The 27,064-nt window shown below is 41.6% G+C and overlaps 1 protein-coding gene across 1 annotated transcript in view; it reads left to right on the forward strand.

Annotated features, from left to right (window-relative positions):
- The window catches only part of FAF1 (Fas associated factor 1), a 236,228-nt gene that overhangs the window by 76,664 nt on the left and 132,500 nt on the right, over window positions 1-27,064 (forward strand). The window contains exon 8 of the mRNA XM_077333794.1: window positions 21,775-21,861. Within this exon, the coding sequence (XP_077189909.1) occupies window positions 21,775-21,861 (87 nt within the window). The remainder of the gene's footprint in view (window positions 1-21,774; window positions 21,862-27,064) is intronic.

A 27,064-nucleotide genomic window follows, 5' to 3' on the forward strand; every position in this document is an offset into this window, starting at 1 on the left:
GATAAGTGTGTGTCTTATTCACAATTTTTTCCCCTTTTAATAATTTTTCTTGAGCCATGGGTGTGGATCCTCTCAGTCATAGCATGAGTATCACTGGTAAGATTAGAAGTAGTGAAACAAAGCCATAAAGTTTCAAATTTGACTTTCTCTAGAATAAGTAATATGGTAAGTAAAATAATTTCGTAGCAGTACAAACCTTGCAAATGGGTAACAGCAATAATTATATACAGTCATTTTTCTATGAAAACATATGCAAATTATTTGTGTACAGTATAAATTCTAGCTCCTTTCAAGTTAGTCAAAAGAGTAACTGTCAGCAAATAGCTAAATCTGCCAGAGCTTAAAATGGTAAAACCTATTGAGGATAGTAGTGTGAAAAACTACCACCAGTGCCCCAAACGAAGGTCTTAATAGTTGTTTTATTTATATAATTAATATTCTGCAGTAAAAAGTTTACATGCATATAAAATTGATAATAAAATCATTTTTACTTTAATAATATAATAATTATTATTATTATTTGTATCACACCCTTTCACAACATGCAGGACAGGTAACAATATTAAAACAACATTCAGACATTAAATTTTTTTAAATTCATAATACATTATAACTAATTACTCGGTGACGTAAACTGAAAAATGACAACATCAGTAAAGCTACTTTTAGTAATAGTATGCTGTTGCAATGTCCTCATTTTCTAATTTAGCAGGAATATCAGTAAGCACAATTTAATAGCTAGGAGGTAAGAGTATGTAATTTCTTCAAGTGTTCTTATGTTTGATTTTAAGGCTTCTGCAACTTTCTCTGGGAACTTGCTGTCACAACCTCCAGCTGTGGTCTGGAAAAGAAGCTTCTGGTTTTCCATTGCCTATAAGATCTAACAGGGCTTCTAACAAAGTAGCTGTAGCAGCTCAAATGAACAACAGATAGAAATGAGAATGAGATGGAGTGTGTTGCTTAGCACTCTCCCCAGCCGCATGTCCAGTTCAATTATTGCTAATGTTGAAGAGTTTCCTTTTAGTTTCTTCCCCACCTACCTATATAATTTTCTAGTATAATCTGATAATTTTAACATTATGTACTTTGCTATGCAAGAGCCTCTTGTGGCGCAGAGTGGTAAGGCAGCCGTCTGAAAGCTTTGCCCATGAGGCTGGGAGTTCAATCCCAGCAGCCGGCTCAAGGTTGACTCAGCCTTCCATCCTTCCGAGGTCGGTAAAATGAGTACCCAGCTTGCTGGGGGGTAAACGGTCATGACTGGGGAAGGCACTGGCAAACCACCCCGTATTGAGTCTGCCATGAAAACGCTAGAGGGCGTCACCCCAAGGGTCAGACATGACTCGGTGCTTGCACAGGGGATACCTTTACCTTTACCTTTACTTTGCTATATCCTGCTATTTCTAGTGTATAAGACCAGGCAAAGCCACGAAGAGCAGTGTTGCTGAGGGGTGCCGCTTTGGCCGTCAAACGTGGGAAGTTGCAACAGGAGGTTCTGGCTGATAGATTTCACTTAAATATTAGAAAGCATTTTCTGATGGTGGGGGCTGTTCATAGATGGAATATGCTGCCTCAGAGGGTGATGGAGTCTCCTTCATTGGAAGCTTTTAGGAGGAGAATTGGATGAGCACAGGAGTGTGTGATTTTTTAAGGCCCTGAGAAGGTGGGTGGCTGGACTGGATGGCCCTTTGTGGTCTCTTCCAGCTCTGTATGATTCTGATTCTGAATTCCAGGGTCATTTTTGGGCTTATTTTGGGAGTCCTTGCCATGATTTTTAAACCATCAGACTATAGTATTGTTTTTTCTTCTCACCTTCATTATTTTAGCTGCTGACAGCTGTTAATTTCTGTTAGGTTGGTAGGAAAGGGTTTCATGCCTGACTGAGCACTATGTATTTTGGAAAAGAGTTGTACCTTATGGAAGTGTTGTTTAATAACTTTTGGTTTTGTGTGGGGCAAAAGGTGATTTAGCAATTCTACTTGATTGGTAGGGCATTGGGATTGGACAACTCAGCTGCAGAGGTGGTCCAAATGAATGTATGCTGGTCATCTAATTCCACCCCTGAACAAGAGAATGCAGGATGTTTGTCAGTTGTCCATCTACTCTTCATATAGTGCTATTTGAATTTGAGACAAATAATTACTAATATATTGAACCATAATTTTATTCTGGAAGAAACATGTTTTTACTGAGGTCTGGCAGAATGATGCCGATGCTTCTATATTTCTTGCTGCAGCAAAGTATTCAGTTTTGTACCAGACTAAGTAGGAGTATTGGGGAGATAATGTTGTTGTCTGTACTATTTTATTTTCAAGTTTCTTATGGTAGGAATGAAACATTTTGGATGTATTCTGTCTGTTGTAGGATCCAGGGGGAATATTAGGGATTCTGCTACTGTTCAATCCACTCAGTACTATCCACTCTGCTTATTTCATAGTGATGCTAGCAAAGAGTCTTGATCATCTCTCTCACATGAAGCTGCCTTATTCTGAAACAGATCATTGTGCCAGGGATGGAACCTAGGACCTTTGGCATTAAAAGATGTTTTGCCACTGATCCACAGACCCTCCCTCTCCTTCCTCATGTCATTCTCCCAAAATTATTCATAGGGATTAGACAGATCACTGTTATGGAGCTCATTAGGAGTGACTCCAGGAAAGTCAGGTGTCTTTTCTCTTTAGACAGATTACATAATCATGTGGAATGTAACAGTTAGTCTGTCCAAGCCAAAATACAGGCACTGGAATTGGTGGATATTAACAGAGGCTGGAAAGTGCTAAAACATTACTTCTGTATTCCACAGGTTAGAGCCTTCTAGTTTGGGGAGTGGGAAGGCATTCCCATGCGTAGCTACTCTTCTCAACCTCATATCCGTAGATCTATCACATGAAAAAAATGAGTGTGTATCGCTGCAATTTCCATCTGTGTTTAATTGCAGTGCCTCCTGTTGTTTTTGCATCTGAGTCAACTACTGGGGGTCAGTGGCAGCATGACTCCTTCAGGACCTATTTGTCAGTTTGGAGAGGAGTCAGCATGGTACAGTGGAAGAAAACATAGAAGAGTCTTTTTGGAAGTGTTAATTATGGTTATGAAAGTTAAGTGTTTCTGTAAAATTAGCATTGAGCTGTTTCATACTTGTATGGTGTCAGTAACCTTTTGATAAAATTTGCTAAAAGCAAGTCAAAACAAGATTCTTTTTCCCACTTAGCTTGATTTAGGAGCATATCTACATTTATGAGTAAAAACTCCATCTTCAGTTTCATATGAAATTAGGCCTAAAATTTCTATTAGTGATTTAAAATGTTTTACATGGGGATAGCGTATAAGAGTTTAAAATCTGAGTATTCCTAGCCACTGAATTCTTGGAGTGTCCTGAAGTAGTCTAAATGCTGAAGGAGGGAAGCTTTTTGAAACTCTCCAACTTTAATGGTAGAAGGGAAAAAGTGGCAATAATTGTAGGAAAATAAGGGATAAGCTATGTGTATGGATGAATTGTTTGGATCCTTTCCCAGCTGTTTGTAGGCCTCATTATGGGACTGAAACAGCCCTGGGCGCCAGCACTGGAGAAGGAAAGAGGGAATGTGACTGTATTGAGTTTCCTGGACCTCTTAGTAATTTTTTTTACCTGGAGTGTAGGTTTTAGAAGGTGGTGCTGGTAGACTTCTGCTCAGCCCCTTGGCTTTTGGTTTGTGGGGTTCTTCAATACTCCATCTTGTCCCCTATGCTCTTTAACGTAGAAGAAGAAGGAGGAGAAGGAGGAGAAGGAGAAGGAGAAGGAGAAGAGTTGGTTCTTATATGCCGCTTTTCCCTACCTGAAGGAGGCTCAAAGTGGCTTACAATCGACTTCCCATTCCTCTCCCCACAACAGACACCCTGTGAGGTGGGTGAGGCTGAGAGAGCCCTGATATCACTGCTCAGTCAGAACAGGTTTATCAGAGCTGTGATGAGCCCAATGTCACCCAGCTGGTTGCATGTGGGGGAGCGCAGAATTGAACCTGGCATGCTAGATTAGAAGTCCGCACTCCTAACCACTACACCAAACTGGCTATGAACCATCTGATTAGGTCATCTGAAGATTTGGACTGGTTTATCGTCAATATGTGGATGACACTCAGCAGTATCTAGTATTTCTGGCTAATTCCCAGGGAGAAACTCTGAACTGGTACCTGGATACAGTTTGGAGTGGAGGTGAGCTAATACAATGAAGCAATCCCAAGAAGTTGGAAGGGCTATTGATAGAAGGTCTGACCTGGGATTTAAGGTGTTGTTTGTTCTGGAATTGATTGCTACTTCCTTTGAAGGAACAGGTACAGTCTGGGGGCCTATCCAAACACAGCCACAGAGTTATCATGGTAGAGAGTTATCATGTGGCTGTGTTTGGATGCTGTGACACAGTTTTACGAATGTAACAAGATTAACTTTTGCTTATATATTCCTACTGTTATGATGGTCAGTTCTTAGTCTGACAAAGAATACTTGCACTCGAAAGCTCACACCTTGAATAAATCTTTGTTGGTCTTAAAGGTGCTACTGGACTCTGATTTTATTGTGCTACTTCAGACCAACATGGCTACTCATTTGAATCTATCTTTTCAGGGATTAGAGCACCTCCTCTGTTGCTGAGCCAGCCATGGCTCTAGGGCTCTGGCCTGACTGCTGCCATGGTATGTGGGAATGACTCTGGGCCTAGAGCAGCTTTTGGAGGCCAGAGCAATGGCTGGGCCCAAACTAGCTCCCAGAGGCCACCAGTTCCACAACTGGACCCACGGCTATTACCATGATGGTAAAACTGAATTGGTTCAGTCCAGAAGAGTATCAGTTGCTGGAGAGGAAACAGTTTTCGATGCTTTGTTGCCTTTGTGCCATACTTATAGGATTCCAAAAACACATCTTTCTGACCACTACTGAGAAAAAGATGCTGAACTAGATGAATGAAATGATTCACATTGTACATTTTCTGCCTCTTTTTCCCTGCCCCCAGTTTGTTTAAGGCAGGCTTTCTCAGCCAGGGTTTCATGAAACCCTGGCGTTTCTTGACAGCCCTGGAAGGGTTTCCTGAATGGGTGAGTATTAATTGACTTTTTAGATATTTTTACAATTGGTTAAACATTTATCGGTAATATGACCATGTATGGTCATGTCACCCACTCAGCCCTCCCAAAATGGCCAATGATGGGCCTGGAGGGGGTGGGAAGGGGAGAGGCTCCCAATGGACACATACACAGCTATGTTTCCCAAGCATCTTCTGCATGATCATACCACTTCTGGGGTTTCTTGAAGTCTGAAGAATGTTTCAGGAGTTTCTCAACCTTAAAAAACCAAGAAAAGCTAGTGTAAGGTGACACAAACATTTTTCATTTAATTTTCACTTTCCAGAAAATAAACGTTAGGGTTGTACCCTAAAATTGTAACTGAGTAAATGATTATATCAAAACAACAATAATGCCCTTAATTGGACATTCTCAAAATAATGATTAATTATCCATATCAAAGTGTGTGTTATTGGTTGACAGGGTTTTGTGTGTATGTTTCATGATTTGTATAAAGCTAATATATTGTATATATAATCTGTAGCTGCACAGACTGTCTGCATCCCCAGTAGCATAAACAGAGAGATATACAGTGATTTCATTTTTGACCTTTAAAATCATGTTTCCCTGTCTTGTAAAGCTAACTACAATGTTAGGTGTTCAAGGTTGCAGCTACTTGTGGTGGTCTTATGGACAAAATTTCATTGTTTAAGACTACGAGACTGTAGAATTCCTCAACAAAACAGAATACCAGTGTCTATAGTGTCCTCAAAGTCACTGACTCCCCACTGTCTCTAACCTTCCAGTTTCTTAAAGCTTTCAGTGTGGAGCTAATTGGTTCTCCAGGTTTCCGTTACCTCCTGTGCTCATGTCAATCACTGTTTTTTTCTGTTGATGCATGCTGTCTGTCAGTGTGTGTGCTGCAGAGGACATCAGAACATGTTCATAGTGTTTATATGATACTGTTTTTATTGCATTGCTGCTCTTCAGATGTTACAACTGAATGTACTGGGAGGCTGACAACAGCATGGAGATCCTTCCATTAATATGTGGCTGCCACGTTGTGTGAAAGGGGCACTACGTAAAGTTCCATCTTCAGTATACATGAAACAGAATCCTGAAGAATCAGAGTCTGTGGCAGCATGTATACAGGCTGTATGTGCATGCAAAACTACACATAGCTCATTTCAGACAACATGGCAATTGTGTATCAGGAGGATTCTAGGTAATGCTTGCTTCTGATATGCATATGGCTGGCATCTTCCCTGTATGTGTGATTGTAATTTCTGAAGAGCTCTTTGTCTTGAATGCCATTATAATTGATGATATTTTTTCATTGAAGAGTCTGGACAAGCTATTTAACCTATGTTTTGTTTGTAACAAAAAGGAGTCCAAAGAGAGGGTGCATTGGGGTATGTTTGTTTGACCTATAGTGTTCTATATTTGCCTGTTGTTCGCCCCCTGAGCCAGCCAGGAAGGGCGAGCTATAAAAATGTTGTTGTTGTTTCTTACATTGCAGGAATCTTTAAATTTTTGAAATGTCCTAAATTGAATTTCTACAGACTGAAGGAAAATGAATAGAAAAATTGGACAGATTTATTTATTATGGATGATTGGAGGAATGCTATTTTCCATGTTCCCACATTAATAGAGAAGGGCATAAAGTGAAGTACTCTCTGAACTTTTAGAAGATCTGGAACAATGCAATTCTTGTTCCAATGCAAGAGATTTCTTGTTCCAAAACAAGACTTATTTTCTAAATACTAATTTCCAAGATGTGTGCAGTGTTTATATCTAGCACAGGTGTGGTGCCTGCTAAGACTTATAGGGGGCCACATTTTCTTCTGTATCTCCCTCCCAGTACTATTTTCTCTGTCCCTCCTCCTGGCAGCACCCATGTCCTCTTCTCTGCTTCCTTCTCTACTTCCTTTATGACATTCCTTCCTTTATGACATTCCTCTTTCTGTACATTATTTCCTCTCTCATTCCTCCCAATGTTTCCCTGCTTCCTTCTCTCCTTCCTATTCATTCAGCACCATATTTTTATCTGTCCACCCCTCCATCTGCAGCTGTATGTGTTATTTGTTTCATTTATACCTATTCTTTCTTCCTAGTGAGGACCCAAAACACCTTACATCATTATTTTGTTCCGTAGATTCAGGGGACTTAGTGCCAGAAGGAAATGCCCTCGGGAAGTTGGAAGGAAAGATTCTTAGGCACTTTCCATTCATGGAATCCAATCCTTTGCTTTAAAATTCAGACCCCATAAAAGTTGTATTGAATGGTGTTGCCATTTGTAAGTTTCATGTATAAGCGTTGAACTGCCCCTTCATATTTTATATACACTTTTTTACAAATTATATTTTATAGACAAAACTAAACATGTTCATTCCTTAAGCCCACCTACTGCAAATTTTAAAAGCACACAACCACAATCAAGAAGGCAGGCTGAATGAAAAATCTTGGTCAGCTAGCTGATTGACAATTTGGCTGTTTTTGTAGTCCTAGGGAGGCAGCAAATACAGGAGTGATATCGAGTCCCTGAGTGGGCTGCATTTGTTTTGGAGGTCTACATAACTAAATCTGCACTAGAAGTGGAATTTTAGAATTGCGATTTTGGGACTGCCATTTCTCAAAATGTATTGGAAACCAAAGCAGTTTTGATTGATGAACAAAGTGGTAGAGCAGAAGAGTTGTAGCCTGTAATATCTGACAGCTTGTATTATCAGTGCTTGAATGATGGAGGATGATGTTGAAAATACTGTAGTGTAGTGGGTTTCATGGCAAGTGTTTGGTGCATTCTATAATTTTTGGAATATATATTCTAAATAAAAAAGTTTATTAATTAAACAGAATAGGGTGTTTTCTTAGAGCAAGCCTCCATAGTTCAAGATGTACAACAGCAATTTCTCGCTTGTATAGCACAGCATAGCTCAGAGCTGAGATTAGAGAAACCCTGTAGAGTGGGTAATACTTGAGGGCATCTGCAACTAGAAAAGTATGTGAATTTAAGCATGGGAGGAAGGAAGGATCTGCTTTAAATTTAGTGTGGGGTCACTGAATCTTAATGATAGATTAAACAGGGATGGTGGAATAATGAATAGGGGTATGAAGTGTGTAGCACTAATACTAGAAGTCTATGGTTTGCAGTGGTTATTTAATGTCTTTTCCCATATGGTTCTGAATAGACTAGGTTATGGCAGGGATGAGCTAAGGAATAGCTTTGTTAGTGAATAGTTAAATGGAAGTAATTTTTAAAGAGAGTTCACTCTATGAAAATCGTAAGACAACAACAATAATAGGACAATATAAGAATCTATAGCACATATTTTAAAGTTCTTTATGAAGCATATATATAAGTCAGTGACCTGAGAATGTGCTGTGAACATGTTTTACTTTTACTGTTTATGGTACTATCATAATCATAGTAGTAACTCTTTGATATTTTTTTCAGTATGTTGTGATGTAGTGGACAGGAAATAATAATTTTAGCAGGTGCAAAAACTATATAAAAATTACAAGGGATCAAACTAAACTTTGGTCATCTTATCGTCTCTTTATGCAGTCACTGTCTAACCAGTTTAAGCACCACTCTGGATGAGCTGATTACTCTTTGTTTTTGTTTTATGCTGGCCTCCCTTTGCAACTTTCTCTACTCTCCCCCTTAGGCTGCTCTGGATGGACATTCAATGCATCTGATTAGGTGACTCTGACTGATAAAAGCTTATGCTGGAATAAATGTTTTAAATCTTTACATTATTAAGGACTTCTGTTATATATTTTCATACTGTATTGTTACCCAAATTGCTGGGGAATCATGAATATTGTAAGAGGCTGGGGAACGCAGGATCTTTTCTATCAAGAAGACAATTAAGCTTACATTCAGGGGATTTATTTGGGGAAACACACACAGAAGCAACAAATATACATACCCTAAATTCTATAGGGGGACAAGTTCAAGATACTGCACCTTTCTTGGATCCAAGCAGCCATGACACAAGGTTGACAACATCAGGGGTTGGACAGGATGCTGGGTGTAGAGGGAACAGCACAACACACACACACACCTGGGGTGTACACAAGGCTTAATATGATGCTTGAAATTCTTGGGCCAGCCCCAGTGAGTACCCACTAGGATATCTGTGATTGATGATTGTCTCTGATATTATGAGTACCTGATAGGTGAGTTTGAACTGTAAGGTCACTAAATTGGAAGGTATGGAGTAATCTCATCAACTGGAACAATACCTTGACTAGGTGTAATGTCTTGCTAATGGCCCTGTCTTGTTTAATCAGGAAGGACTGGGGGGAGTCCAATGGGGAGACATTTGGGGGTAAAAGATGCTACTAGGCAGAAATAGTACTGGACAAAAAAGACAAAGGAAGTTGCAGTTAGTACCTGGAAGGGATATTCCTTTCCTGTTGATAGTCTAATGGTCTTTGAGTAGGAGGGGGTAATTGCAATAATGTGCACATTTAGCTCAGTCAGTTGGACAAGCAGGAAATGGAAGATAAGGTTCTAGTCCAGCTCAAACCAGATGGAAATCTGACCTGGCTTTTCTAGGCAAGAGAAAGAAATCTAGTGAAGCCAAACAAGATGGAGACCTGGCCTGGCTTCATAGGTTTGTTAAGGGGCCCTATTGACTCTATAGTCAGACTCTGCCAAGCTGATTTCTGCATGTACCAATCTGCTCAGAGTCTAGTCATGGGGCTCTGGGCATGAAGGAGTCTCTGTGTGAGGCACCCTTTCATCATGGGCTACATTTAGTGTAACAGTATATATTAATATAACTGTGTATGAGTGGGTGTCTGTGAATAGGGTGAAAGAGGATGGGTACAGAGAAGCTACTCTACACATACTTCAAAATGAGTGGGATTTATATAGGTCTATCCTATAATTTAATTTCATGCAAGATTATCTTCCTGTGTTTGATTCAAAAGCAATATTTTTATGTGGAAATTATTGAGTGCTTGATCTATGGAATATCTGTGAATAGACAGTAGTGCTCTTTCTAGATCAGCCTTTCTCAACTTTTTTACCATTAAGAAACCCCTGAAATATTCCTAGGTTTTGAGAAACCAAACCTTGGGGCATGATCATGCAGAATGGTTGGGAAGTATAGCATAGTACATGCCCATCCAGGGCCTCTCCCCTTCCCACATTCTCCAGACCTATCATTGACCATTTTGGGAGGGGAGAGCAGGTCAACATGACCATATATGGGTCTATCCATTCAAGAAAACTCTCCAGGGCAATCAAGGAACCCCAGGGCTTCACGAAACCCTGGTTGAGAAAGCCTGTTCTAGATCATATATATACCTACCGTATATACTCGCATATAAGCCGACCCGCATATAAGCCGAGGCACTTAATTTTACCACAAAATCTGGGCAAACTTATTGACTCGCATATAAGCCGAGGGTGGGAAATGCAGCAGCTACTGGTAAATTTACAGGGTGGCCTAAGTGCTTAATCCATGCCCAATCATCACAGGCTTTCCCATCCAGCCTCCCTCCCAACAAATACAGAAAAGTCAAGAGGATGAATAGCTGCTGGTTTTTGTACCCCGCTTTTCACAAACCAAAGGAGTCTCAAAACGGCTTACAATTGCCTTCCCTTCCTCTCTTGATGCCAGACACCCTGAGAGAGCACTGACAGAACTGCTCTGTGAGAACAGCTCTGGCAGGAGAACCAAACAGTGCCCCCCAGGCCAGCAAACCATAGCCGAACAATAGTACCCAAAGTTGGCAACCTACTACAACAAGTACAACAGCTACCAAACTGGGGGCCACAGTGCCCCCCAGAACAAAAAATTGAAAGAAAGAACTGTAAAACTGAACACTGAAAGAAAGAACTGTAAAAATCAACTTTTAAAAGAAACAGAACCCCAAGAAGAAAAGGCAAACAATGCTGCCCCTCAGATAAAAGAAGAAACACTGATAAAACAGTAAATTTATCTATCAACCATTTCTCTACGTGCCGGCTCAGCCAGAAGACCTACATCTTCTGTAGACATAGCAAACTATATGGCCTTTTTAATCCTTCTAAATTTTGTGAGATATTCAGAACATAAGTTGCCTCCTAGTCTTTGATCCCTTAGCACCTACTATTCTTCCATAGTATTAAGTCTTTGTTTTGCAGTCACAAGGGCTTTAAAGGATGAAAATAGGCCATACTGGGAGTCTCACAAGAGCTCATAAGCTGTATAAATGTACTTGTGAAGGTGTAAAGATACATGAACTAGAATTAGGAGCCCAACTATTTTCCCCCAAGATCTATTTTGACATTTTATTTCTAAAAATAGAGGATCTTACTTAACGCAGCAGCCTTTTAAGAGATAGCAACTGGGATTATTACACTATCTGTACTGGTTTATTTTAGCAATCAATTTTGTTTAATAGGAAATTTAGAAACTTAATTTCACAGAGAAACAATTTGAAGCCTCTTAATCTCTAATAGCTACAATGACTGGTAAATGTTTTAAAAGACTGTGATCTGGGATCATGTTGTGACTAAAGCTGCTATCCGATGCACATTTGCCTTGAAGTAAATTACAGTGACTAAAATAGAACTAATATGAAAGACTTGCTGAAAGCAATTTGGTATAAATTAGTTGCATCTTCATTGGGACTTGGTCATACTAACTGTAATTGAATTGTACTCTTTATTTATGATAACCTTTGATTAAATTTAATTTGATCTGTTAGACAGAACCTGTCTTGTTCTACAGGATATACACACACACACACACACACAATTAATTAATTAATTAATTCAAATTTTATACCGGCCTTCCACACGGCTCAGAGCAGTTTACATATAATGTTGCGGGGAGATACACAGAACAGCCTAACATATAATATAGTCAAAATACATCAACAATAGTTTAACAGTGGTTTTGAACAACACAATTTCAATAGTCTTAATCAACAATATAATGGAACGGCAACTTAGATAAAGCCCCCTGAGAGGTCAGACTGGTCCAGGCCTAAATTAAACCTTCTGTTCCTACATGAGCATAAACATTTCAAGCAATTTTAGCTATTGTAAACTGCTATAATAAGGTGGCCATTAGTGCCCGCTGTATTTTAGCTACAGCAGGTTTAATTTCTAGTACAATATAAGATCCTAAAGTGAGTTTAGCATACTATATTGGAGATCAGACTGATTCTGGGTTGGATAGACAATAGTGATGCGGTTACAAGGTTAGACGAGAGGGTTTTCTGCATGGCATTATTGCATCAGTTCTGTCCCTTTAATGCTTCTGTTTATCTTGTCTTCTGCACATTCTCTTGAGCCATTAGTATTTTGCATCACAGTTTTCCTTTCTTTCCCTTCCTGATTTTTCTGGAACTACTTTTAGCCTGTCTTTTCTTTTTCTTTTCTTTTTTTTAGTCAGATTGGAGTCACATTTGTTTGCATGTGTAATGTTTCCTGCACTTTTGTTGGTTCTTCCCCACTTCCTATCCATGGTTGGCTAATCACTATGGGACAACCCTGTTCTATGCTTTCTTCCCCTGCCTCAGTAATGAGGAATTTTATCCCTCATATTGGCATAAGAAAAAACAAAATCAACCTTGCCTAATAGTGATACATAATGATAATAGTGATACATAGATCACTCTAAACAGGTTGGACACAACTGAATGGCTGACAACAACAATTAAGTAGGCATAGGAGCAATTTGAGCTTTTTTCCTGTGCTTGCAGCAAACGTTTCCTTTTTCTTCCATCTTTTTGTTGTAGTTGTTGTTTTGCCATACTTATTTGATTTCTTGCATATTTGGAAGGCACAGAAGCACTCCTTACTCTTTATGGCTGTTTAGCATTACTTATTTGCCTTCGTACTTGATATTCCCCAATCCCCCGTTTTTCCCGCTGAAAGAAGGATGTTTTTCTTTCTTCCCGCCCCACAAGGCTTTGAAAGAAGGATGTTTTTCATTGCATAGGCAAATATTTGATTTTTAAAACAAAAATTAAACTCCCTGATAGCAATGTATCTATATAAGATATGTCTGTATTTTAATATCCAGCACCCTTTAGCTTACTATGCTTATTTTTATATGAATATTTTAATGGATTTGGTGGGTATTTATCACTTTCAGTTCTGATATAGATCAGCTCCATTGGCCCACTTCATTGGCCTGCTAGAGACATTTACATTATTAAATTAAGTACTGGTTATGAACAAGTGTCTCCCCTCCATTTGTCTGCTGTTTGTTGATACAAAATATTACAAACCATTTAGCAACCCCAAATATTAAAATGTGATATTTAAGTTGAGTGCGCTTCCCCACACTTTCCCACAGGTACAGTATGGCCGTTCTCATGCATGTACATGTCTAGCCCAACTTCTAGCAGTATATTGATAGATTGCACATGCAACAAAGAAGAGAAGGAAAAAAAACTGTGGTGGTGTTAAGATGTCACTGATATCAGCAGCCTTGCTGAAAAATTGTGATTATTTTGAGGCACATCAGTAAGAAAATAAACTGAAGTAGCAATTGGAAAAATGTGCAGGGAGGGAGGGAAGATGCGTGCAGCCCCTGTGCCCAACATGATTCTGATGCTAGTGGATCAACTGTAAAGAACAGCAGGAGAAAGCTGCATATGCAGAAAATGCCTTGATCTGCTGAGACTTGAGTTCTAATCCCTCCTTCAGCAGTGAAGCTCACACAATGAGTTTGGGGCAGTCACTCACAACTGTTTCACAGCAATTTTGTAGGGATCAAATGTGGAAGAGACATTTTGTATGTTTTGTATGTGTGTGTGTATCTATATCTCACTCTGAGCTTTTATTTGAAGAGGGGAGGAATATAAACAAGAAACAAGGGAGCTGCAGGCAAAAATTGCATCAATTCCCCTTTAGTGTGAGTTGAGCCTTTTTCCACACCACGCTTTTAGCTTTAGACAATTTATTGACCAACCTGACTAATGCATTATAACATATATACAAATAATTACATGTATGCGCTCTCTCTTTTAAAAAGAATCCTTGGAACCCACCTGTTTTGTAATGCAATCCTGTGTAAATGACCCCTTACCACTCCATTTGTCTGTTGTATTGATCTGTTTGTTTTCCAATGCTGCAGCAGGTGCCCTTAAACAACAAGCCCGTTGGGGGCAGGGCATGTGATATTTGCAAGAGACAGCCAACCAGTTATACATCACAAGGGATCTCATATATTCCATTTAGGATAAGCACAGCTATAATGCTACAATATATAAAAAAGTTGTGCAGGTATTTGCTTGCTCTTTTTCTTAATTGATTTTCATTAACTGAGAAGATAAGAGGAGGCTTGCATTTATTTTCATGTTGCTATATTTTTTCTTTTTTTCCAGCCTGTCATAAGAACTAGATAATTGGCACTTTAAAAATGTTTCCTCTTCTCTTGGCTTTCTGGAATATTTGCAAATTTCTACTTTTGGTTTTAGTGAGTCATTGATTGTGAACCAGTGTTTCTGATTAATTTTCCCCAATATAAAATGCTACGGAATTTCCTGCCACTCCTGCCACCCTCCTGACCACTGGGGAAGGCTGTGGGAAGCTTGGTGCGTGCTCCTCCCTGCCAGGCCTGCAGCACTCCTGGCCTCTAGACGATGGGAAGCTGGGTGTCTGCTCCACTCCAGCCCTGCCATGTCTGCAGCCCTCTTGGCCACCAGGGAAGGCAGCAGGAAGCCTGGTATGTGCTCCACTTTGCTGCCCACGGTTCTCATGTCTTCTGTGGGAAGCAGCAGGAAGCTGAGTGTGCACTCCAGCCCCACAGTGCCCGCAGCCTGCCTGGCCTCTGGGGAAGGCGGCCAGACCCCCGGCTGCATGCTCCACCCAAGCCTATGCTCCCATTCCTCACAGGGAACGGGGCAGGAAACCAGGTGATTGCAACCTGCACCCTCCCCCCCATCAACTTCCTGATCTCGGAAAAGCTGGGGTGGATGTCAGACCCCCCTCCACCCATTTTTAAAATGGACTTCCCTGATAGTACCCAGAATAAAACCTGGTTGGCTTCAAGGTAAAACTTTGTTCATTTGAAGCCAATATGTTTGTCATCTTCAATATATTATGCAGTAGAGGAATTAGGTTACTACTCCATTCACAGTGTAGTCTCTACTGCTGTTTCTTCCCCAATTTCATTTCTTCTGGTAAACAGAGTTATTTATTTGAACATTGCCATAGTTGCATTATAGGAGCAAGTATATGTGCTGCTTTTATTTGCAATGCTTATGTCCAATTCTGGCTGCAAGCCCCACCTGCTGTGTGCTATTGTTTTGAGAAAAGTGGGCCAAGCCCATTTTTATAGGATATTTGGATTGGATCTGAGTAATGTGAGGGAGAGGGGAGCTTTGTCTAGGTTGGTTGAAGCTGCCTGCCATCAACTGTCAGATGGCAACCACTTGCCCTTTTCTCTTCACCTCTTAATTTGCCTGGCCTGCATGAGCCCTTTCCAGTGAATTCCAGCATATTCTTGGTTCCATGACAGCAGTGGTCCTTTTGTGTATGGCTTACTCATGCATGTGCATTTTGTCATGTGCAAGCATGCTATTTGAGAAGAGAAGCAGCTCTGACAGGAATGCTTCCCTGTGCCCCCTATAACCAACTGGGATTTGGCCCATACCTTCCTCTTTTTCTCCTTCGCCCTTTTACTGGAGAGACATGTAGCATTAACAGGAGGAAAGGCAATGAAAAACTTATGTCCTTGTGGTAGCTTCATTTAATCTCTTTTTGTACCCACTGAATATTTCTTGACTGTTGGGAGCTGAGTTCAAGGGCTTTCCCTTGGCATTCAGCAGCATAGAATCATAGAATCATAGAGTTGGAAGGGGCCAAACAGGCCATCTAGTCCAACCCCCTGCTCAACGCAGGATTAGCCCTAATCATCCTAAAGCATCCAAGAAAAGTGTGTATCCAACCTTTGCTTGAAGACTGACTCCTCCCTTGCTGCCTCTCTTGTACTGCCATTGTACTCAAACTTTGTTCTATTTATATGTGTTCTATAACACATAACAAGCTTGCAGCCAGATCAAGTGAGACAGGCGGGGGCTGGGCAGCTCGTTATCAGGGCCGGGACAGAGCTCCTCGGCAGGCAGTCAGCAGGCCAGGAGGCCCTCGTAAGCAGGCCTAGTCTAGCAGGCCAAAAGGCCCTCGTTAGCAAGGCCTCCACCATGACCCTTTGCCCAGGGCCCTCTATCCTTAAGTGCTGAGGCATCTGAGAGCAAAGAAGCTAGAGTCTGGGGATGGAGGGTGCGAGCTGCAGGGGCAGGGCCAATCAGGGCAAAGCTGGCTGCACCCTGATTGGCCCTATTGTAACTTGGACAGCCAGACATGTCCCACCCCCTAGGAGATATATATATATATATATATATATATATATATATATATATATATATATATATATAAGGATGTATTATATATAATAATATAATGTATGTATGTATGTATTTATTTATATTTATATTTTTATACCGCCGTTCCCTATGGCTCTGGGCGGTTTACATAAAACATTTTTGAACATTCACATAGAACACTATCAAAATCAATATCAAAAATCAATATAACAATATAACAATAACAACAAAATATCAACTGGAACATTTAGAACGGCATGTATGTATGTGTGTGTGTGTGTGTGTGTGTGTGTATATAGTGGAAAGTGGCTGTCATAAAATAGATGTCATAAAACACAGGATTTGTAAATAGGCTTTCCTATTCCAACTCTCTTTTACTTCTCATGCTGTAACTGGATTCTTGAGCACATTCTGGTGCTGATAGGTTCATATCTTTAGTAAGATAAAATGTGTAGTTCAGTCAACGTTTGCTAATTACTATTCCAATGCTGCAAAATTTTGAACATGGGTATTCCTAATTCCATCTAAAATGCTGCTAGCACAGACTCTTGTATGTTTTTATATATTATACATAAAGCATTGTAAAATCTGAAACGGGCATATTTTAATATTATTACAGCTGGTACATTATAGAGAGAGCAGACTTTCTTTTATATTACAATTTGAGAGCACCCTGATTTTGGCATCTTTTCAGAACCATTTGTGCACTTAGCCTTAGCAGTTTGTTTAACCAAACATCACCCTCATGCATTTTACATGGTACCTCCCAGCTGAGGCCTGTCTATAACAACTAGTGTATTCTGCGACGAGTTGCTCAACAGATGTCATTCTGGTTGAATAATGAGCTAGAATAGTTGTGCGTTGGCTAACATTACTGAAACTTTGATCACTTTTGTTCAGCACATCAGTCTGGCATTGTGCTTTATACCAACATAACACTATAACCAGAGCATGCCTTTCAGGCTTAGAATAGCAAAGGAATGTTATTGAAATCAGTGCAGTTACAGATGAGTGAATGGAAAAAGGAGAATACTGTTTATTTCATAATGCTGTAGTGTTGTACTTTGGAATTAGAAAGGAATGTATGGAATCCAACTCCAGATTCAGTAGTTTTATTTCACATGCTTTTTTTTCTTTTCTGCTTTTAAGCTTTATTTAATTTGTGTGCCTGTTTTCAAAAGTAATGTTAGATAGCTAAAATGATAGATTCTGGGAGTATAGAAACAATAATAAGTGAAATAAAAACTGTCATGCTTAATTCTGAAACAGCCTGTAATAGAATTATCTTGTAACTTACAAGATATTGGGTCAATAGGAAAAAATGTTTGGGATTATATGCTTAATTTAAAATACAAGTACATTATTATATTATGTATGTATTAATACTTATGCATTTTCAAAATAAACATGTGTAGATATGATTGAAGGTAACACATACTCTATGGTATGCAAAAGTTGGAGAAAAGCATATATAGTGAATGAAGTCCATGTAGATGTTCCTAGCTTTCCTATACCATGCAAATATATGCCAACACATCCTTATCCATGTTTCCTCTATATATTTTTGAAACAACCTGGGGGGTAGAGCATGACCGGCTGTCCAAGTTGGAATAGGACCAATCAGGGTGCAGCTGGCTGCACCCTGATTGGCCCTGCCCCTGCAGCTCCCACCCTCCGACCCTGAACTCTAGCCTCTTTGCTCTCAGACATGCCTCAGTGCCTGAAGCCAGCAGCAGGTAAGGGGAGAGGGCCCTGGGCAAAGAGTAGTGGTGGTGGAGGGCCTAATAACGAGGGCCTCTTGGCCTGCTAAGCAGGGCCTGATAATGAGGGCCTCTTGGCCTGCTAGGCTGGGCCTGCTAATGAGGGCCTGCTAAGCAGGGCCTCCCAATGACAGCCTCCCGGCCTGCTGACTGCCTGCTAAGGAGCTCTGTCCAGGGCCTGCTAACGAGCTGGCCAGCCCCTCCCCCCACCGCCCCACTTGACCCTGCTGCAGCTGTGACCCAAAGCCACCTTAAGCTGCCTGGCTTATGAACGGGCTTTGAAACTAGTTGCGATATATTTACATGGTGTGCATAGGAAGGGCGAATCTTATGTCCTTCAGTGTTTCAGTTTTCCATAGCTCTTCAACAGACAAGAGATTTAAAATGGGAGTGAGGAGAGAGAAACTGACTGTTTCAGGTCCTTAAGTTAAGTTCTTATGTAATTATTCTGTATGCAAAGCCCAGGCAGGTGCTGGATGTAACTGAAATGAGATTGTACTGATCTGCTTCTGGCAAGAAGAAAATGCAGTCTTCAGTTGGAAATAGAAAAACTAGTTCTTGATGAAATATCTCTCTAACATTAAAATGGAGCATACAGACCCTTTGAACATTTAAGGGCAGATGAAATTATGATTAAATCTAAATGATATAGTAAATAGTCAATTTAAATCAGTTGAGTAATAGAACCTAATGGTGGGAACAGAAATTCTTGGGTAATTTTTCTTTATTTAGATTTAGTTATTTTCAAAATAGAAGTTCATGTCTGGACCTTATTTATAGTAATTTCATCAGGGCATATTCCAGATTTTGGGAAACCTCAAACAAGATGCTTCTGCCATCACACGTGCATAGGGTGCTGGGCATTTCCTGGCAAGTTACGTAAGATGGGAACATGTGGAATTTACATTTGGGGGGAGATTATGATGCTCCTCACTCAATATTGTCACTTTCAGCATGACCTTTAAGTGACATAATTGTACAAGAATGACTCTCTAGTATTCACCCTTTAACTATAGTCTAACCCGGTGGTCCCCAACCTTTTTATCACCGGGGACCACTCAACACTTGACAATTTTACTGAGGCCCACTGCCCTAACGCTCTCTGACTCTGGTCGCTATGGTAATGTTTAAACATCCCTTCAAAATAAGATACAGACACGCCACAACAATGAACATAAGGAACATTTTATTTTCATGGAATTTTTAACTCATGACAATGACAAATCAATGGGAACCCTGAGCTTGTTTTTCTGCAACAAGATAGTCCCATGTGCGCCTGCCGGATCGTGGATGAAGTAAAGGGCCAGGGGGGGGGGGAGAAGGCGTCCTTCGCTCCACCTCCAGTTAGTCGACGGACCACATGTGGTCCGCAGCTCACAGGTTGGGGATCGCTAACCCATAGAATTTTGGACAAATATTAGTGACATACAGTATGATAACATAATGTCTGGGTCTGATCATGCTTCTCCCCCCAGTTGAATAGCAGCAGGCAGTGCTCTGCTATATGAGGATGCCTGGCAACATTACACATGCTTACAATTTTTCTTCTTGAGTGGCATTGCTTATTCATTATCCATCCCCTTCAGCATAGTCATGTGAGGTTGTAATGCTCTCCCATTTTCTGCTGAAGGGAGCAAAACCTTGAATCTTTCTGTCTTTCTTTTAGAACTACAGCATCAGTGGGCTTAGAAGAGCACAAAAGACTTGCATACTACTTTCTTTCCTCTCTTACCATTCCCGCAGATATGGAAGAACATCCCATAGTCTTTCAGTGACCCCTGCCACTTCCATCTGTAGAGGTTTTGGAAGGAGCAGAATACAAACGTTTCACCAAAAAACAAACATGCTTCCATGTACCCTTCAGGTGTTCCAATGTTTCAAGGTCCTCTTGGGTAGGGATGACAGGCCACCCCCTGAAGAAGAAGAAGATGAAGACGATGATGACGAAGAAGAAGAAGAGTTGGTTCTTATATGCCACTTTTCTCTACCCAAAGGAGACTCAAAGCGGCTTACAGTAGCCTTCCCATTCCTCTCCCCACAACAGACACCCTGTGGGGTGGGTGAGGGTGAGAGAGCCCTGATATCACTGCTCTGTCAGAACAGTTTTATCAGTGCCGTGGCAAGCCCAAGGTCACCCAGCTGGATGCATGTGGGGGAGCGCAGAATCGAACCTGGCATGCCAGATTAGAATTCCGCACTCCTAACCACTACACCAAACTGGCTCCCTGCTTTGAGTAGATGTGGCATTGCACTGTGTTGACAGCCTGTCTAGATGAAAACCCATACATCTCAGTGTGTTATTGAATGCTCTAGAAACCCTGTGCTAATACTAGAGTTTCAGACTAGACCATCACCAGACATGCTGACATCACATCCAGGGTTTGACCCAGATGTGATCTCAGCACATAGCCCAGTGTAATTTCTGCCCCTCACTGTTCTTCCGACAGAAGTGACGGTGGGTGGGAGGCTCCAGTGGTGGAAGAATGCCTACTCAAAGTATGCAACTGTTATCTCTGATCTGGGATAAGCTCCCATTTCATGATAGGCGATGACAATCTTAGGTCTCTGGCCATGGATGGTCACCAGTGTGTTATATATCAACCATATTTCTCATGGAGAATGCATTTATTGATTAGTGCACTGGAAATTCTATTTGTAATAATAATAACAAACCTTTATTGGCATAAAACAATAAAAGGCCTATTGCCTATTGTAAGAACTAACCACTAAATTTAATTGTAAAATAAATGTGTACTTTTTTGTTGGGTTCTTGTGTATTGATACAGATTGGAGAGCTGACCTTAGAATTTTTCATGTTTGTTTGAATATAGAGTGGATTTAAATCTTTTGTTTTCAATTATATAAATCTTTAGAATTAATGTGAAATTTATGTTTTAGTTATCTATGGTTTTGCTCAACATATGATTTTTCTATCTCCTTTCTCAGCTGATTTCATGTCATCTCTTTCTAGAGTGTCCTGAGATTAATTTGGAAGTTAAAAGGACACTCAGGAGTGCACGTGTAAGACTAGAGTTGAGGTGCTTACAAAATGACATTTCCTAGCAAAACTCTCATAAGTTGAAAGTAGGTTGTTTAAAAGGTAATGGTTCCACTGTTAAACTGCTAGTTTTCGATGTGGGTAGTTTGATGGAATCTTATAGGATGCTCTGTGTTAAGAAGAAGAAGAAGAAGAGTTGGTTCTTATATGCCGCTTTTCCCTACCCGAAGGAGGCTCAAAGTGGCTTACAGTCGCCTTCCCATTCCTCTCCCCACAACAGACACCCTATGGGGTGGGTGAGGCTGAGAGAGCCCTGATATCACTGCTCGGTCAGAACAGTTTTATCAGTGCCGTGGCGAGCCCAAGGTCACCCAGCTAGTTGCATGTGGGGGAGCGCAGAATCGAACCTGGCATGCCAGATTAGAAGTCCACACTCCTAACCCCTACACCAAACTGGATCTCAATATTTCTCAGTTTTGTAAATCAATATATCAATATTTCTCAGTTTTGTAAATTATCTTGATTTTCTTACATTGTTATTTATAGACTGAACAATATTTCCACATATTCATTGATTGCATAAATGATAAATTTTAAGGATAACAGCTGTATAGTTGAAATTTGTGTTTGTTTTGGCTTTTTGCAGGTTAAGCGGAATGTATATGACCTGACTAGTATCCCTGTTCGTCATCAGTTATGGGAAGGCTGGCCTGTTTCCGCAACAGATGACTCAGTAAGTCACCACACTAAACACTGTTCTCATTTCCCCCCAACATACTTGGATATCAGTCTCCATTTGAAGGGCTTATTGCATGGTAAAAATGTTCCTATTTGCAGCGCAGATATTAAGTACTTTCTTAATCAGTCCTGAAACAATTATTTGGTAAACTGTTTAATATATTTTAAAATGATAACATGATCACAGTTACTGAGCACAGTCTACAATTCCTAATATCTACTCTGGGTGATGAACAATATATGCTAGACTATGCTTTCTTTATGGCCTTGGAAGGGTTTCCCGAATGGGGGAAGAGTTAATGTTTATATAAACTTTACAGTTATTAAACATTTGTTGGTTTATATGACCAAATATGGTCATGTCAACCCTCCCCCCTCCCAAAAGGTCAGTGATGGGCCTGGAGAGGGTGGGAAGGGGAGGGGCCCCAGGTGAGCGCATGCACAGCTATGCTTCCCAACCATATTCTGCACAATTTTACCACATCTGGGGTTTCTCGAAGCCTAAAGAATGCTTCAGGGGTTTCTCAATGATAAAACACCCCCTAAGGAGCCTCATGCTCCAGCACTTCCAATTTTCTAGTGATTCCTGGCCCCAGGGAATCCCACATGACCTTAACCAGGGCCAGAGCTTTCTTTATCCTGGCCCCCACCTGGTAGAACGAGCTCCCAGAGGAGATCAGGGCCCTGATGGAACTTGAACAATTCCGCAGAGCCTGCAAAAGAGAGCTCCTCCACCAGGCATTTGGTTGAGGTCGACCTGAACCACCACTTCCCAAGGGCCCTCCCCCTGAGCCTCCCTCCTATGGCACCCACCATAATTCCACCTAACCCACTGGGCTATCAGTATGAGTTAATTTAATGTTTTTCATATTTTTCTATTGTTCCATGTTGCTTGTTGTTATCACGTCATTATTTTTAATCTAAGTTATTTGTATTGTTCCTGTTTTATGTGAACCGCCCTGAGCCTTCGGGGAAGGCGGTAAGTAAGTAAACAAACAAGTTTAGAAAGGCTGGGCTAGACAAAGGCATTGTATGACTTATAAGGTTCAGGTGTCCCAAATTAATGAACAAAAGTTCATTATTGTGGCTTCTGTGGAGTCCCACATGGGAATGCATGATTGCAGGCCAGCCATGAACAAGAGCTTCCAAGTTTTTTAAAGAATGTTCTAGACCTTAGGAGTGCTCCCACTTGCCACTGTCTGCAAACTTCCCTTTCCTACCCAAAGGGTCATACAACGGAGGCAGGGAGAGCACTCTTCCTTCAGTTCTCTTTTTGCTTCTGTGAGGAGAGGACCAGCTTCCTTGAGCTTCTCTGAATTGGTGGGAAGATTTTTGGAAGAACAATTTTCAAAATAATGAAAGAGATCTACAATATGGGTTGGATGGCTGTATTTTAAAAGTGTAAAATTGTGGGTCAAAAATGGCCCAGAATGATGAATACAAATTGTGTCTCATGTTTGGGAGAAGGCTGCAACACAGCCTCTTGCCTGGCCTGATGCTGGCTTCCCTGTAAAGCCTAGGACAGGAGAGCAGTGAGACTCAAAGCTGCATTATGGGAGTAGGAGAAGAATTTTCTAACCAAGGCTCTGATTTGGAGGAAGGACTGTACCAAGCCTCAGAGAAGATTCTTTTTGGTACCCTGCTTTTTTACTATTCAAAGGCGTCTCAAAGCCTATCCTTCCTCTCCCCACAGTAGAAACCCTGTGAGGTAGGTGAGACCTAGAGAGCTCTAAGAGAACTGTAACTGGCTTAAGGTCACCCAGCAAGTGTGTCTCAAAGTGGGCTTACATCACCTTCCCTTCCTAGCCCCACAACAGACACCCTGTGAGGTAGGTGAGACTGAGAGAGCTCCGAGAGAATTGTGACTAGCTGAAGATCATCAAGCTGGCTGCATGTGGAAGAGTAGATAATCAAAGAGAGTCCGACTCTCTTAATCACTACACCGGTGGTCCCCAACCACTGGGCCGCGGCCCAGTGCCAGACCGTGAAGGCCCTGGCACCGGGCCGCGGCTCCCTCTCCTTGCCCCCCCAATAAGAAACTTCCCAGGCCACAAGGAAATAGGCCGCAAAAGCAGCCAATTAGCTTGCGGCCCAGCAAGCTTCTTTTTGAGGGGAGGGGGGGAGAAGGAAGCAGGGCCACGCATGCGCGGCATTCCGTGCATGTGCGGCATGCACGGACGGGCGATTGCCCTCCCTGCCGCCACTGGTCCGCAGCCTCAAGAAGGTTGCGGACCACTGCACTACACCAGTGGTACCCAACCTTTTTTAGGCTGGGAACCGGCAGGGCAACTGGCCCGTCCGCGCATCGTGCATGTGCGGCCGCGATTTCAGCTGCACAATGCGCAGCCGCGACCCTGATTCCCTCTCCCCCCCTCCTGCGGTAAGAAGCTTCCCGGGCCGCAAGCTTGCAGCCTGGGAAGTTTTTTACTGCGGGGGTGGGGGTGGGGATAGGGAACCGCGGCCCGGCAGCGGGCCGCGGCCCGCAGGTTGGGGACCACTGCACTACACCATGCTGGCTATCAAGAGGCAGATTCTGAAGATACTTCAATGCCTTCTCCTGATGAAGGAACTGGAGACCCATTGACTCCTTCTCCTACACAAGATTTAAAGCTGTATTCTGAACAGCTTGTGTGGATGGTCATGGCATTGGAATTGGAATACCATTCTGCAGAACCACAATCCATGATCCAGTAATGAAAGTTTTGTATAACTCAGACTCCAAGCCTGTCTTACTGCCCATGTTTCAGGGAATTTAAGGTAACTTTATGAGTACTTGGCCTAAGCCCACCTCCACTGTAGCTTTGGCAAAGAAACTTGAAAATCTAAGCAATGTCAGAGAGGATGGATATGACTACCTTTTCTGCCATCTGTAAACAAATTTTTTGTTGTCAGAAGTCCTATCAGCCAGAGGAAGAGTGGACAGCCATTCTTTGCTATTCAACAAAGAGGGGTGCAGACTGGACTTGGAAGCAACCATAGGTTGCTATCAGATGTGGTTATGTGATACATGTATAAAGAAATGTTGCCTGACTATAAAAATAAAAAAAAAACACTAGCTAAGGGCAGAAATTAGGTAAACAGCAGCTCAGTACAGCCAGGCATATAGCTGACTGCAACAGTATGGCCATGGCTTCCAGCATAATCATAATGAGGACTCAGGGCAGTGATCATCATTCTTGGATGCTTTAGGATGTTTAGGGCTGATCCTGTGTTGAGCAGGGGGTTGGACTAGATGGCCTGTATGGCCCCTTCCAACTCTATGATTCTATGATTCTATGATCATCAGCACTTCTGCAAGATATAAGAGCAAAAATAGAGAACTTCCCACTCAAAGGGTGCATATTTTTATAACATGATCCATGAATCCTGTAAAAGATTTCTCAGGTTTAAGCATGGAGGGGCAGCATATGAGACAGTGTTACCTTTTGATTTGGCCACAGCTCCAGGGGGATTCATAAAGTGAACCTCAGTGGTCATCTCCCACATCAATAAAACATTAAAACATTAAGATAACATACTTTGACAGCAACAAAATTAAACCCCATACCATATCCATGCTTCCCATAATCCTAATCTCCCCATCCCCCCCAAAAAGTGTCTCAGTGCAAAAGTTCCCAGGGGTGCCAACTATTCCTACAGATAGATTATAATCTGTTGATTTTACTTATAGTTCTTATATATGGTACTCATATGTGGAGGGGCCCCTCAATCTTCTGCACCCTATGGTCTTAATCACACTGACTTATTAGAGTTGAGAACTGTCAGGCAGTTCTTTTATAGAGCTCTTCAAACAATGGCATATTCTACTTGCAACAGACAACTTCCTGGCAAAATTTTAACTGAACAAGTAAAGAGGTAACATTTGGAATTTGGCAATAAATAAAAAAGTATACCTGACAGCTATCCATATAGCCAGTTAATTCTGTTGCAGTCAGGTTAGGCAGGGACATGGATATGAACCACGAGTGGTCCATAATGGAAGCTCTTCTCTGGAAGCTCTTCTCTGCAGCTGGCCTGCAGTCATGGAGTCCCATGTTTGCCTGCACAGAAGACCACTTGATGAACAATGATTACAGGTAAGTGCAGCCCTATTATCTTTGAAAATCTTAGTAGGGATATACTTTACAGCAGTGGTCCCCAACCCCCAGTCCGGGGACCGGTACCGGTCCATGGATCAGTCGGTACTGGGCCGCAGCTCCTCCTCATTCTCCTCCCCGACTGCTGCCTTGGGGGCTGCCCTGCCACTCTGCCACTGGCTCACCTTTGGTGCTCTCCAGCGGCCACCATGGCTGGGGTTTCCCCTTGGTGTGACACTGCACAGCTGCTGCTGGCAGCGCCCCCCAGTGGTCAGCAGGAAGTCAGGGGCACCGGCGGGAAAGCAAGTGGAGCAGGGGCTCAGGCGGCAGCAACGTCCCTCAGCAAAAGACTACCCCCCCCAGCCTCAGTAAAATTGTCAAGCGCTGACCGGTCCCTGGTGATAAAAAGGTTGGGGACCACTGCTTTACAGACTGTTAGAAGAAGAAACTAGATTATCCCTATATTTAAGGCCTCCATCCCTCGAGAAAGGCACCTTTGTTCAGTTGTTGTTTTAGCAGACCTTATGATCAAAACCCTTATGAGATGACAACTCATAGTACTGTGCATTTTGAACGTCTCTTTAATTCAAAGGACACATGCATAAGCACATAATGAAGAGTTGTGTTATGCATTTCTGTAGTCTGTTTAAAGAAAGGGAGGGATTTTCTTCCCTTGCATCTCCACTTCCAGAGGCAATTTGTGAAGTAATGTGGGGAGAATGGGCAAAGTTAACTCCTGTATAAGGAAATTTTGTTCTATGAGGATATCCTAAAAGGCACTCTGCATTAGATCCCATTTTGATTTAATATTAACTTCTTCCATACCCAAGATTTCTTCTGCTACATATTAGAAAATGCTTTTAAAGTATATAAAGTTGAGTTAGGTTCAAGTGACAAAAGTAACTGTACGTTGCCGCAGAACAGTACAACACTGGTTTCTTGTATAATTATTGCTGGTCATCGCGTTAGAAGCGGAACTGAAGCTTGAGGTAAAACAAACATAGACATAGTTAATTGCAACCTCTGATATATATTGGTGTGTTGTCATTTCTTGCTAGTTGACTTTAGGCCAGAAAGGCCTAGAAAACCATGATATCTAATCCAAATGCCAGCAGCTGTTTG

Source organism: Paroedura picta, chromosome 4 (genome assembly GCF_049243985.1).
Source record: "Paroedura picta isolate Pp20150507F chromosome 4, Ppicta_v3.0, whole genome shotgun sequence".
Taxonomy (NCBI): domain Eukaryota; kingdom Metazoa; phylum Chordata; class Lepidosauria; order Squamata; family Gekkonidae; genus Paroedura; species Paroedura picta.